Source organism: Carcharhinus amblyrhynchos, chromosome 7 (assembly GCF_965287045.1).
Source record: "Carcharhinus amblyrhynchos chromosome 7, sCarAmb.v2.hapA, whole genome shotgun sequence".
NCBI classification, from domain to species: domain Eukaryota; kingdom Metazoa; phylum Chordata; class Chondrichthyes; order Carcharhiniformes; family Carcharhinidae; genus Carcharhinus; species Carcharhinus amblyrhynchos.
The window spans coordinates 69,556,016-69,568,685 of record NC_137330.1 but is presented as its reverse complement, the minus strand read 5'-3'; the positions used below and the strand labels follow the sequence as shown (position 1 = coordinate 69,568,685).

The window sequence follows — 12,670 nt, the reverse complement described above, 5'->3', positions numbered from 1 at the left end:
ATTCAGCCTCTCCTCATAGCTCAACCCCCTCAACTCCGGCATCATCCTAGTAAACCTCCTCTGCACTCCCTCCAAGGCCAAAATATCCTTGCGTAAGTACGGCGCCCAAAACTGCACACAGTACTCCAGCTGCGGCCTCACCAATGCCCTATACAGCTGCAGCAAGACCTCCCTACTTTTATATTCAATCCCCCTCGCTATGAAGGTCAGCATCCCATTCACCTTCCTGACCACCTGCTGCACCTGCAAGCTGGGTTTTTGCGACTCATGCACAAGGACCCTGAGGTCCCTCTGCACCGTCGCCTGCTGCAGTTTTTCTCCACGTAAGTAATAATCCTTCCTACCATTATTCCTACCAAAGTGGACCACCTCGCACTTGCCAACATTAAATTCCATTTGCCATTTCCTGGCCCATTCGCCCAGCCTATCTAGATCCTTCTGTAGACTCTCCCCACCCTCCGCACAATTTGCCTTTCCACCAATCTTGGTGTCATCAGCAAATTTCGACACCATACACTCGGTTCCCTCCTCCAGATCATCTATATAAATGGTAAATAGCTGAGGCCCCAGCACCGACCCCTGGGGCACTCCACTAGTCACCATCCGCCAATCCGAATAGCACCCATTGACCCCCACTCTCTGCCTCCTATTTGACAACCAATCCTCTATCCACGCTAACACCCTACCCCCAACTCCATGCCCCCTTACCTTCTGCAATAACCTCTTGTGAGGTACCTTGTCAAACGCCTTCTGAAAATCAAGAAAGACCACATCCACCGGCTCTCCTCTATCCACTGCCCTAGACACATCCTCATAGAACTCCAGTAAATTTGTCAGATACAACTTCCCTTTAATGAAACCGTGCTGCGTCTGCTCTATCAAGCAGTTCCCCTCAAGATGCCTCGCTATTTCCTCCTTGATGACGGATTCTAACATTTTACCTACAACAGACATTAAACTAACCGGCCTATAATTCCCTGCCTTTTGCCTGCCACCCTTCTAAAACAACGGTGTAACATTAGCCGTTTTCCAATCTTTCGGCACTTCCCCGGAATCCAGCGACGTCTGGAAAATAACCAAGGCATCCACTATCACCTCCGCCATTTCTTTCAGGACCCTTGGATGCATTCCATCTGGTCCTGGGGACTTGTCCACAATCAGCCCCTCCAGTCTGTCGAGCACCGCCTCTCTAGTAACAGTAATGTCATCGAGACCCTCCAGTCCTACCACCTTTCCATCTCTAACATCCGGCAAATTATTCACGTCCTCCTCCGTGAAGACCAAAACAAAAAAGTTATTCAAGACCTCAGCCATATCCCCATCCCCTACCACTAAGTCCCCCTTCTCATCCTCTAAGGGACCAACGTTCACCCTAGCCAGCCTCTTCCTTTTTATACATTTATAAAAACTCTTGCTATCCTTTTTTATATTAAGCACTAGCCCAGCTTCATAGTTTCTCCTACCCTTCTTTATCAACTCCTTTGTCAATCTTTGTTGACATTTAAACCTCTCCCAATCCTCTTCTCACCCACTACCCTTAGCTACTCTAAACACCTCTGCTTTTAATTTAACACTTTCCTTCACCTCCTTCGTTATCCACGGCTTATTACCTCTCCTACAGTCCTTTTTGACCATCGGAATAAATTTCAGCTGAGCACCAAGAAAGATCTCCTTAAAGATCCTCCACTGCTCCTCAGCAGACCTACCTTCCAACGTGCTCCCCCAGTCCACATTCGCCAATTCTTCTCTCATCCTACCGTACTCCCCTCTGTTCAAACAAAGGACGCGTGTCCGGGAACCCACTTTCTCCTCCTCCATCTGCACCAGAAACTCCACCATACAATGATCACTCTCCCCAAGAGGATCCTTCACCGCAAGTTCCCTAATTCTACCCGCCTCATTACATAGCACCAGATCCAAGATAGCTCACTCCCTCGTCGGCTCCAACACACACAGTTCCAGGAAACTATCCCGGCAGCATTCCAAGATAGCAACCGACTCAAGAACAGCTTCTTCCCTGCTGCTGTGTGACTTTTGAATTGACTTATCTTGCTTTAAGTTGATTTTTCTCTACACCCTAGCTATCACTAACACTACATTCTGCACTCTCCTGTTTCCTTCTCTATGAACGGTATGTTTTGTCTGTATAGCGCGCAAGAAACAATACTTTTCATGGTATGTTAATACATGTGACAATAATAAATTAAATCAAATCAAATCAAAAAATGTCGAAGCAACACAACACAATGCTGCAGAAGGATTGTAGGGAGTGATGGACTGATGACTGAAATCACTGATGCAATGTATAGCAGCTTGTCAGGAAAGCTAATCAGCTCTTAGGCAATAGAGGAGTACAAATCCCAGGTGGTCAATGAGTCTGAACAAAACATGGGAATGGGTACACCCGGAGTACTGGTTATCATGCTGTGGCTTACTTAGATACATCAGCATTGGAAGCAGTGAAGAGGAGGGATACTAAGATAAGTGCAAATCTAATTTGTAACAAGCACCTCTAGGAATAGAGCATTCCGTCGATCATGGTCTAAAGTTTTAAAACTACTGTCAGCTAGATTAAAGTGCTTAAAACCTACAACCATGTGAACAATGAGGCAATGTGACCAGCTAAACCAAATTGACGATTTGAGGGTAAATAAAAAGGAAACAAATAACATCCATTTATGTATTAATGCTCCTGACCCCAGGATGGCCCAGAAAATGTCATGTCCGCAGAAGTGATTTCCAAGTGTAGTCATTGTATACAGTATCAGGAAGCATGACTGCAACTTAGTGCACAGTAAGGTCTCACAAACTGTAATGAAGAAGTAATTTCTGCTTAATTCATTTAGTTCATGGGTAAGTATTGATTAGGAGTAACAGATGAGCTGCTCTGATTTTCTCTGAAGAGTGGTATTGCGATCTTTTAAGTCCACCCTAGAGGGCAGACAAGTCCTGATCAGTTTAACAACTCACTGAAAATTTGGCACCTCCTCTCCTCAGTGCTCCAATGCAATGGTTTTCATAGAATCATAGAATCTCATTCGGCCCATCGAGTCTGCACTGACCACAATCCCAGGCCCTATCCCTGTAACCCACCCACGTACCATGTCAATCTCATGACACTAGGATCAATTTAGCATGGCCAATCCACCTAACCCACATATCTTTGGACTATGGGAGGACACGAAGCATCCAGAGGAAACCTATGTAGACCCTGGGAGAACGTGCAAATTCCATACAGACAGTGATCCAAGCTGGGGATTGAACCCAAGTCCGTGGCACTGTGAGGCAGCAGTGCCAACCACTCTGCCTTTGTGATGCCACATGCTGATTTTCTACGTTGTTAGTTCAAGTGTCTAGACTGGGGCTTGGACATTAATTTCTGCCTCAGAGGAAAATATACTCCTGCAGAGCAAAAGCGTATTTGGTTATAATAAATGAAGTGACAATGTTGAAAACAATTCATTTCCACAGTAAATAACTCCCTGGTACTGCCAGCAAATATGATGAATGCCTTCACTGAATACGACTTTTATATTATTACTGGATTAACATGAGGTTTCCCAAGGTCCAGTTTGCATCTTGAGTCTGGTCCACGATTGGAACTCAGGGATAAAAATCGTCAACCAAGCCCACCTGGTCTCACCAGCATTAGCTAGAACCAAGGACATGGTTGGCAGAAGCCTCTGTCCAATCCCAGATAAATACATTGTTCATAGAGGACAGGTAGAGGTTCAACACCTTACACAAAAAAGAGAATCCTAAACATGAGATCAAACCATATCATAGACAAGTTCTGGTCTGAATATTCTCCTGGTATAGTGATACTGTTACTGAACTAGAATTCTAGAGATCCAGGATAATGTTCTGGGGACACAGGTTCGAACACTGCCATGGCAGACGGTGAAATTTTAAATGAATAAAGATCTGGAATTAAAAGTCTAATGATGGCCATGAAACCATTGTCAATTATTGTACAAACCCATTTGGTTCACTAATGTCCCTTAGGGAAGGAAATCAGCTATTCTTATTTGGTTTGGCCTATATGTGACTCCAGGTCCACTGCAATGTGGTTGACTATTAAATGCCCCCCAAGAGCAACTAGGGATGGTCAACAAATGCTGGCTTAGCAAGCGACAGGCACCAGGTGAGCAACAGGTGTTTAGCCCTGTGTAGCATATTAATGTCATAGAGTTACCTGTGTTTTTATCATGAATGCAGGATCACACCGTTCCAAAAGTGCTTTTTGTGCTCGGAGTTCATTTTCTTGTATTTTTTGCTGAAGTTGAAAAATCTGTCGCTCCTGGCTAAAAATAAAATGAAAATTGGGAGTCAAACAAATTTCTGACCTTAAATTTCCACATGGGCCTCCAAACAATCCATTATTGTAACTGCCATCAAGAACATAAGAACATAAGAAATGGGAGCAGGAGTAGGCCATCTAGCCCTTCGAGCCTGCCCCGCCATTCAATAAGATCATGGCTGATCTGTCGTGGCTCAGTTCCACATTCCCGCCCTCTCCCCATAACCCTTAATCCCCACTTCCACTAATAGTTTTAATCCAATGGATCTTTCTCTAAGCATGCATTCTATATCTATGCGCAATTTTATTGCCCTTTGGCACCACGTTTCCACTGCAGCGATGACGGAGAATTTGGTGGCCAGCCAAACCTCTTGCACTGCAACAGAATGGGAAAATCCTGCTGGTGTGACAGTTGGAAAATTCTGGCCAGAGAATCCCAGGTGTGGTAACTCGTGAAAACAACATGAAGTTCGGCTGTGTAACATCAGTATGCAATAGTTGGCAAAGTGTGGAAGCTAATTGTTGCATCTTTACTGGAATCATGGCATCTTATCAATAAATGTAAAGTAACTCAAGATGCATTGCAACATTGGCCAATATAATATGGAGATAGAGTGTGACAATTAAACTACTGGAGGCTGCACAAAATAAGGAATATCATTAATCTATTAAACTGATTTATGACCATAATAAAATCGTCATTTTTTTAACCCTCAGCTTGTGCCTCAATAGCTGAGATAAAAGATTCCAGTAACGTTTGGGGAATTTTGGAGAAATTATAGGAATGATTAGCAATTCGTAGAGATACAAAAAACATCAAAGTTGAGGTTCTGGAATTGCATGGATTAAACCAAAATTTATCCCAATCTTGCAAAGAGGAGCTTATTCTTACACTTCATGAGAATTTTATGCCCCAATGTAAAAATGTGTATGATAAATGGAAATCAGAAGAAATCCAGGAAGGATAAATGGCATCTTTCTTCTTTAAGTCTTTCCTTATCTTAGTGATGCTATGAAAATTTGAGTTTGATACCATGGAGATTAAAGTTTGATGCTAGCAAACCATCATTTATGCACAACTGACACAGCATGTTTAAAAACTTGCCTTGTGGAAACTTCTCTGCCTGTAATGTGACAGGTTCTAAAATAAGACTCAAAAATATATAAATTACAGTGATGGTCTTAGTCAGGAGACTTTTTTTAAAAAATGCAAAACAATTTCACGATAACATGTCAAGAGTAAGATGTCACTTTGCCATTGTGAGCAGCACCGTGGCACAGTGCTTAGCACTGCTGCCTCGCAGCACCAGGGACCTGGGTTCCATTCCCAGCTTGGGTCACTGTCTGTGTGGAGTTTGCACGTCCTCCCCATGTCTGCGTGCGTTTCCTCCAGCTGCTCTGGGTTCCTCCACAGTCTGAAAGACGTGCTGGTTCGGTGCACTGGCCATGCTAAATTCTCCCTCAGTGTACCCAAACAGGTGCCAGAGTGTGGCTATTAGGGATTTTCACAGTAACTTCATTGCAGTGTTAATGTAAGCCTACTTGTAACACAAATAACTAAACAAACTTATGTAACTACCTGTGGAGCTGAAAAAGCAAAGGTTGGGGAAAAGCTAAAGCAGAAAGGGTTCAAAGTTTTCTTAGGGGCCAGCTGGTTCAGGAAACTTAAAACATCTTATTGGTCCACTTCTGGGTCTACTCTCAAATGAAGAAAGTCTTCTCCGCTAATCGGGCTGACATTGGGTGGAAAGCATGTGATCGCACATTTAAACTTAGTTGGAATCCAATTGATGCTGACACATTCAGACTTTTAGTATTTATGAGCTCCCCGTCTCATGACAGCTGCGAGTTATAATTGTGGCTGATGTTAGAGGACACTCTAAGCAGGCTCAGGAATTCCAGGATGGAAGAATTACACCATTCTAAGTTTGATTGGACTTCTGGATATTTCACAGGAATACTAACGGTATCTCACTCTGCTATGCCATTAGCTGCTTCAACCCTCAAATGCTACTGTACTATCTGACACTTAGGGCTGAATTTTCATCCCCATTTGGGGATACGTATGGAGTCAGTGCATGCAAAATTATTGCTGCCAGCTGCTATGCTAGTTTACCAGCTCAGAACCACCCCCGCTAACAGTAGGATAATTGCCAACCTCCTTCCCCCAACCCCACTACCGACAATCCCGCAATGCCACCTTGCAGCGGGGCATGTAAACTTCTACCCAGAATCTTTCTCTCAATTGTGGATGAGGTACACCCTCCTTCAGTTAACATCTGAAATGTTAGCCATCATCAAGGAGCTCTGCTTCAGACTGAAGTAGTGCACCTGCGAATGCAGGGGGAAAGAAAGAAAGAGAGAGAAAGGGAGTTACAGAAATTAGGACAGAAAACAAATCCAAGGGATTCCAATCTTTATGAAAGGCATGCAGTGGCAGATTAAATAGCACCCGGACCCCTAGGCTGAGCTTCAGTAAGGCTCCCTCACCTTGCTCCCTGCCCCACCCTTCGTTGAATAGAATAAAGTGACATTAAGTGATGTTAGATAACTCATATCATTGTACTATGCATAATGTGCTACAAGTATAATATCATAAAGTTATATGAATCAACTACAACCTTTTTATTCATTTATTTTTCATTTTCTTTACATTTGTACTTTAAAAAGCTTCTGTGTTCTTTGGTTTACAAAAGTGTCGATAACAGCATGTAAATCAACAGATCGAAACATGTCTGATTCAATCTGCATGAGTGCCAGATGATTAAGTTTCTCATCGCTCATTGTTGAGCGCAAATAGATTTTGATCCTCTTCAGTGCTGAAAATGAGTGCTCACTTGAACAGTTAGTGATCATTAAGGACAGATAAATTCTGACAGATAAATTTTGGGGGTGAAGCTCCTCTATTTATAGGTATTTTGTATGAATTCACCCATGGGGTATAGATATGAAAATTTATTCACCCTTAAAAGAATTAAACCAATTTTTTTTGCTCTCAGGCCCCCCTACCTTCCAGGCCTGTAGGCTTAAGCCTACTCAGCCTGATGGTTAATGAAGGCATGCACACCAGAAACTACAAATTCTAAGTACTTCTAGGAAGGTGCAGTTGGCAAGAAGCAAATGGAAAGTTAAAAAAAAGTGCTGAGCAGATATCAGTCAAAACAAAAGTAATAAGTGGCTGCAATATCAATAAACTGGTCGAAAATTCAATACTTAGAAGCATTGCACACATTCCATGTCAGTCATCTATTTAGTCAACATTTCCAACATGAAACTTTGATTTCACACATGCGCATACAGCACAAAATGGATTGTTCATGTCAGATAGTTTTGCAGTTCATGTTTAATTACAGTGGATGATTTAATGGAAAGTAAAGGAGCAAGCTGAAGGATTGTATATATCCAAATCTGTTCTGTGAAGTAACAGTGGGAGTAAATCAGCTGAACAAAAACAAGCTAAACACAACAGAAATATCCATTTATAGAGTTTCAAATCTTGACAATGCTCCTACTATATGTCCAGCAATGCATTTCAGATACACAGATAGCACTGTTAGAATGTACACCATGATGTTGCTCAGAGTAAACTGTTGCTGTTCAACCCCCTAAAGAAATAAGTGTGCTGCAGTTCATTCGGATTTAAACTAATATTCTCTAGACAAACTTTTTTTAATGCAATTTTAACAAACATTAAAAGCTCACAAACATGAGTTTTATATTAAAAAGTATTTGTGCTTGGCAGTTCAGAACAGCCAGCATTATTTCAGTTCACTGCTCTTAAAGTAGAACTTTCTTCTTTTCTCTCCTTGTGAATCTCATCTAGAGTCCATCGCAGATAATGAGCGGAATTTTGCAAAAAATGGAAAGTTGCCAGATTCTGACTGAAAATCGACGTGCTTTTCGCCAGAAGTTTTCTCATCAGATTTTGATGTGTGGTTTGCGCCATCATTCTAGAGGGGCAGGGTCTGATAGAGCTGGCAAGGCCGGCTACACAGAGGTGTCCCAATCACGTAAAGATAAAGGCAGTCTTCTCCCCTCTTCCCTCCAGACATTGGGACCCCTGGTGGAGAAGGGGAACACCCCAACCCTCAAATGCAGAGGAGCAACCTCCCCCTCAACACTCAATGATTGAGGCACTCCCTCCATACTACATAAACATCTGAGTGATACAACCACCACCACCAGGCCCCCCCCCCACATTCTGTCGGCATTGGGACACAGTCACGTCCCCCTCACAGTCTTCCTGCCCACCACCATTCACAGTCTCCAACCTCCCACCTCAATGCAGGCACAGACCCCCTTTATAAACCATGGTACACCCCCCACCCACATCTATCAGGGGAACCCCTCAAAGGGATTACCCAAAGAGCCCCCTCCGGCAGTGCCAAGCTGGCACTGCTACATCTGCAAATCCCATTATGGCCCTCTTGCGGGATTTAGCAGCCATAACCGGTACTGTGCCTGTGGCAAATTTGCCTGCAGAATTGCATATTTTAAAAAACCTGATGAGTGGAATTCTCCTGTGCTGTTCGCAATGGATTTAGTGATGGGTGGGAGCGGAGAATCTAGTGGGAGCCAAAATGTTGGAAAGCTGCCGGCGCACAATCATGTTGCAATTCTCCCAGTGATGGGTAAATGGCTGGTCAGTCTTCCCACTGGCTATGGTGTGAATGCTATTTGCATCTCATGAACAGTCATTAATATAAGCCTTCCAATCTTGTGTCATGCCAGTGTGAAACTACCTCTGTCTAAAACCTAATCACTCAAAAATGGCATGCACAAGGTTCTCAGTTTGCAAAAGAGTTCAAGGTCAATGCAACAACCTTCCTGCATGGTGCTGCAGTGCTCCTGATGCACTGTATACCACACTGCCAAGGCAGGCCAGTTCTGCTCTACATCTCCATACCGAGTTGGTCTTCATGGACTGCACTGTACTGCTGGACTCATGAACCCGCCAGTGCCATATCTTCGATCAGTACAGCATCTGGGGCTGAGAAGTTCAGGGGCCTCCTTCCCACTAGTGCCACATGCCAGTATCTGTATGAGCAGCACTGTGCTGCAGGACTCATACAGCCACCACAATAAAAGTCTAAAGTTCGCTCAGGAGTGGAGTGTGAGGCGAGGGGAGGGATATGGCTTAATAAAGGCAAGGGGGCAATATAGAAGGAGGACTGTACAATGATGGGGGAAGAGCAACGGTTCATGATGGCAGGCAGAGAGGCAAGGAGATCAATGAAGGAAACAAACAATGGGAGGCAGAGGGAAGACTATGGAAAGAGAAGCTGGACGCCAACAGGGCTACTTAAAAGCTCACATACAAGAAGGTCAAAGGGATACCTCACTGTTTACTGGGAGAGGATGCACCAAGAATTCCAATGCAGTGGGTAGGGATCCAAATGGGGCACAGTCACCTCGCAGATGATGAGCTCAGAAGGAGGGTGGTTGAATAAAGGAATAGATTTCCTCCTGATGCTGTTAGCCTTTTCCCTTTTCTGTTGACATCCTGCATGGTTTGGCGAAGACATGTGGGCTGGAGAGAGGAATGTGTGTGTGCTGAACTGGTGCTGGGATCTTCAAAACCGCCAGCTGACAGCAGGCAGACAAATCAACTCCCGGATTGCCAGATATCTTGAAGGGAAATTCACCTGTGCATAATTAATAAGGCTCCAAACGCAGACTCTGGAGCGGGATCCCACCATTCTGGGCAGCAGGAAAGGAGCCGCTGGAGTCACCCACCACTGCCCTTACGTCTCAAAATAGGAGAATTCCACTCAATATAGAAAATTCATATAAACTAAAAAAGTGGTTTCAACAGTTAAGTCAAAATTCTGAAGAAATATTTCAGTGACCTAGCTTCTCATAGAGAAATTCAGATGGGCCATATATTCAGACAGCTTTAGATAAAGTGGAACCCTGCTCAGCAGAACATTTTGAGATGAATAGAATATCTAATTATAAAGGAGTTCTTTGGCACTTCATCATTCTTCTCAGGTGACCCATTAATACCACTTCAAGTCTCTTCATCAAAGATCACGCTGGGACAAACATGAACACCCTCAACTTGAAATTCAGCTGAAGGTGAATTTTTATGTTTTGCACCACTGTAACATTCAGGGGTTAGCCATGGCTCATGGTATCACTGACCCCCTCTAAGCCAGAGGGGCATGGCTTCATAATCCCACTGAAGATTTATGTTCACAGTCCAGCACAACTCCAAGGGAATGCTGAGTGGAGTGCCTCAAAGCTGAAATCAATACTACTTCTAGTTTAAATTATGACCTGAATTCAGATCTTCAAAGTAATGTGGTCAAATTTATTGTTAATACAAAACTTGCAGGGACAGTAGAAGCAGAAGAGGAATCTCAGAGATTATAGAATGAGATGGACAAAATATATAAATAGCTAGAACAACAGAAGATAGAGTTTATTGTCAACATAAAGAGGAAAATAGATAGAAGCATAGAATCATAGACTCTCTATGGTGCAGAAGGAGGCCATTTGGTACATCAAGCCCGCACCAAAAACAATCCCACCCAGGGCCTTTCCCTGTAACCCCATATATTTACTCTACTAGTCCCCCGACACTAAGGGACAATTGAGCATGGCCAATCAACCTAACCCTCACAATGTTGGACTGTGGAAGAAAACTGTGGCATCCAGAGGAAACTCACACAGACACAGGGAGTGCATTCAAAGTCCGTGGAGTTACCGGAGGCTGGTATTGAACCTGCTGCCGCACTGCACTGTGAGGCAGCAGTGCCAACCAGCTTGCCATCATGCCACCCAAAAAGATGGCACAGAAATCCATAAAAGTTGTTAAAATATCCAAAGAAGCTGAAGGAAATGCAAGATCTTAGTAGACTTGTGTTAAATACCAATCACAAAACCAATAATGTCGCTCAACTACATCACTAAAAGTGTAAAATAAAAGTCAGTGGAAGTGCAGTATCACCATACCTCGAATACTGCATCCAGTTCTGGTTGCCAAGAAACGAGAGCGGAAGAGAGAGAGATTCAAGCACTGAGACCAGTGTTCTGCATAATTAGCATCAAGTCTACTAAGATTCCAACATCTCCTTCAACTTCATTAACAACAACCTAGCTCCCAAGAAACTAGGGAGACATTCAGGCACCAAGGGCAGAAAGACCCTCAAGCTGATCTCTGGTTTCAGAGCTCTGATTGAGGACCTCTCCCCACCCTAACATAATTGTCTAATGAGTACTGTTGCTTTCTTTCCACAGTTTATGGTGAATCGCCAAAACATTGATTTTGAAGTCATATGAATGCCACTTTACCTGAAGCATTTTTTTACAATTTGACATTCAATACAACGTTGAGATAACTTTGTCAAGGAAGCTGGGCAGGCTGACAGGGTGGATCTTTCCCTTTTGATCCATGCTTGTGGCCATTAACTAGATTATTCTTGTACAGGTGACCCTTAAGTTTAATAATGAAAATCAATTATGTGAAATGGACTGGAAGTGAAACTAAAAGTCAATAGATGTTGGCCCCTGTTTTGACATGCTTTTTTGAACATGGGTTGTTCCAATCTACTGGTACTTCAACCAACCAACTTAATTTGTCAAACCATCCAATTATTCCATATAAAAGTTAATTCATCACCTTATGCTCTCTCCCTTAGTGTCTGTCATGCCTGTCCTCATGCATGTCCTTATGCTCCCATGTTGAGTCAGTGGCTGCAGTATGTTTAGTGGAAGGTCCCTGACTTTCAGGAGAGGCTGCAGATGGCTTATTGCAGATAGACTTGGCTTCAGAATCCCTACAGTGCAGAAGGGGGCCATTCAGCCCCTCAAATCTGCACCAACTCTCTGACAGAGCATCTTACCCAAGATCACCCCCCATCCTATTCCTGTAACCCCAGGCATTTACCCCATTAATCCCCTAACCTACACATCTTGTGACATTAAGACGCAATTTAGCATGGCCAATCCACCTAATCTGCACATCTTTGGATTGTGGGAGAAAACTGGAGCACTCGGAGGAAACCCACCCAGACACGGGAGAACGTGCAAACTCCACACAGTCACCCAAGGCTGGAATTGAACCCGGATTTCTGGCACTGTGAAACAGATTGTCAGTCTGATTGGTTAGGAAGAAATATAGTTGCTCCCCTTGTTCATGCAGGTCCTAGATGCCCTGTGCAAGGTACTGCACTCTGAAGTCTATGGGACACTGAAAGGGTAATGAAAGGCTGACTCTATTTGTCACTTCTCTGTGCACAATTCAGTACAAAATCCATAAAGCTCTTAAAACTGCAGCTGAAAATGAATGTCTTTGTCCCTGGCCTAAGAACTTGATAATACTCCTAATATTTTGGGGCTCCATATTGGTTTGAAGTGATATTTTAG

The 12,670-nt window shown here is 43.5% G+C and overlaps 1 protein-coding gene across 1 annotated transcript in view; it reads right to left on the bottom strand.

Moving 5' to 3' along the window:
• The window catches only part of cep85l (centrosomal protein 85L), a 213,312-nt gene that overhangs the window by 35,127 nt on the left and 165,515 nt on the right, over positions 1 to 12,670 (bottom strand). The window contains exon 5 of the mRNA XM_080192557.1: positions 4,196 to 4,304. Coding sequence (XP_080048683.1) covers positions 4,196 to 4,304 — 109 coding nt within the window. The remainder of the gene's footprint in view (positions 1 to 4,195; positions 4,305 to 12,670) is intronic.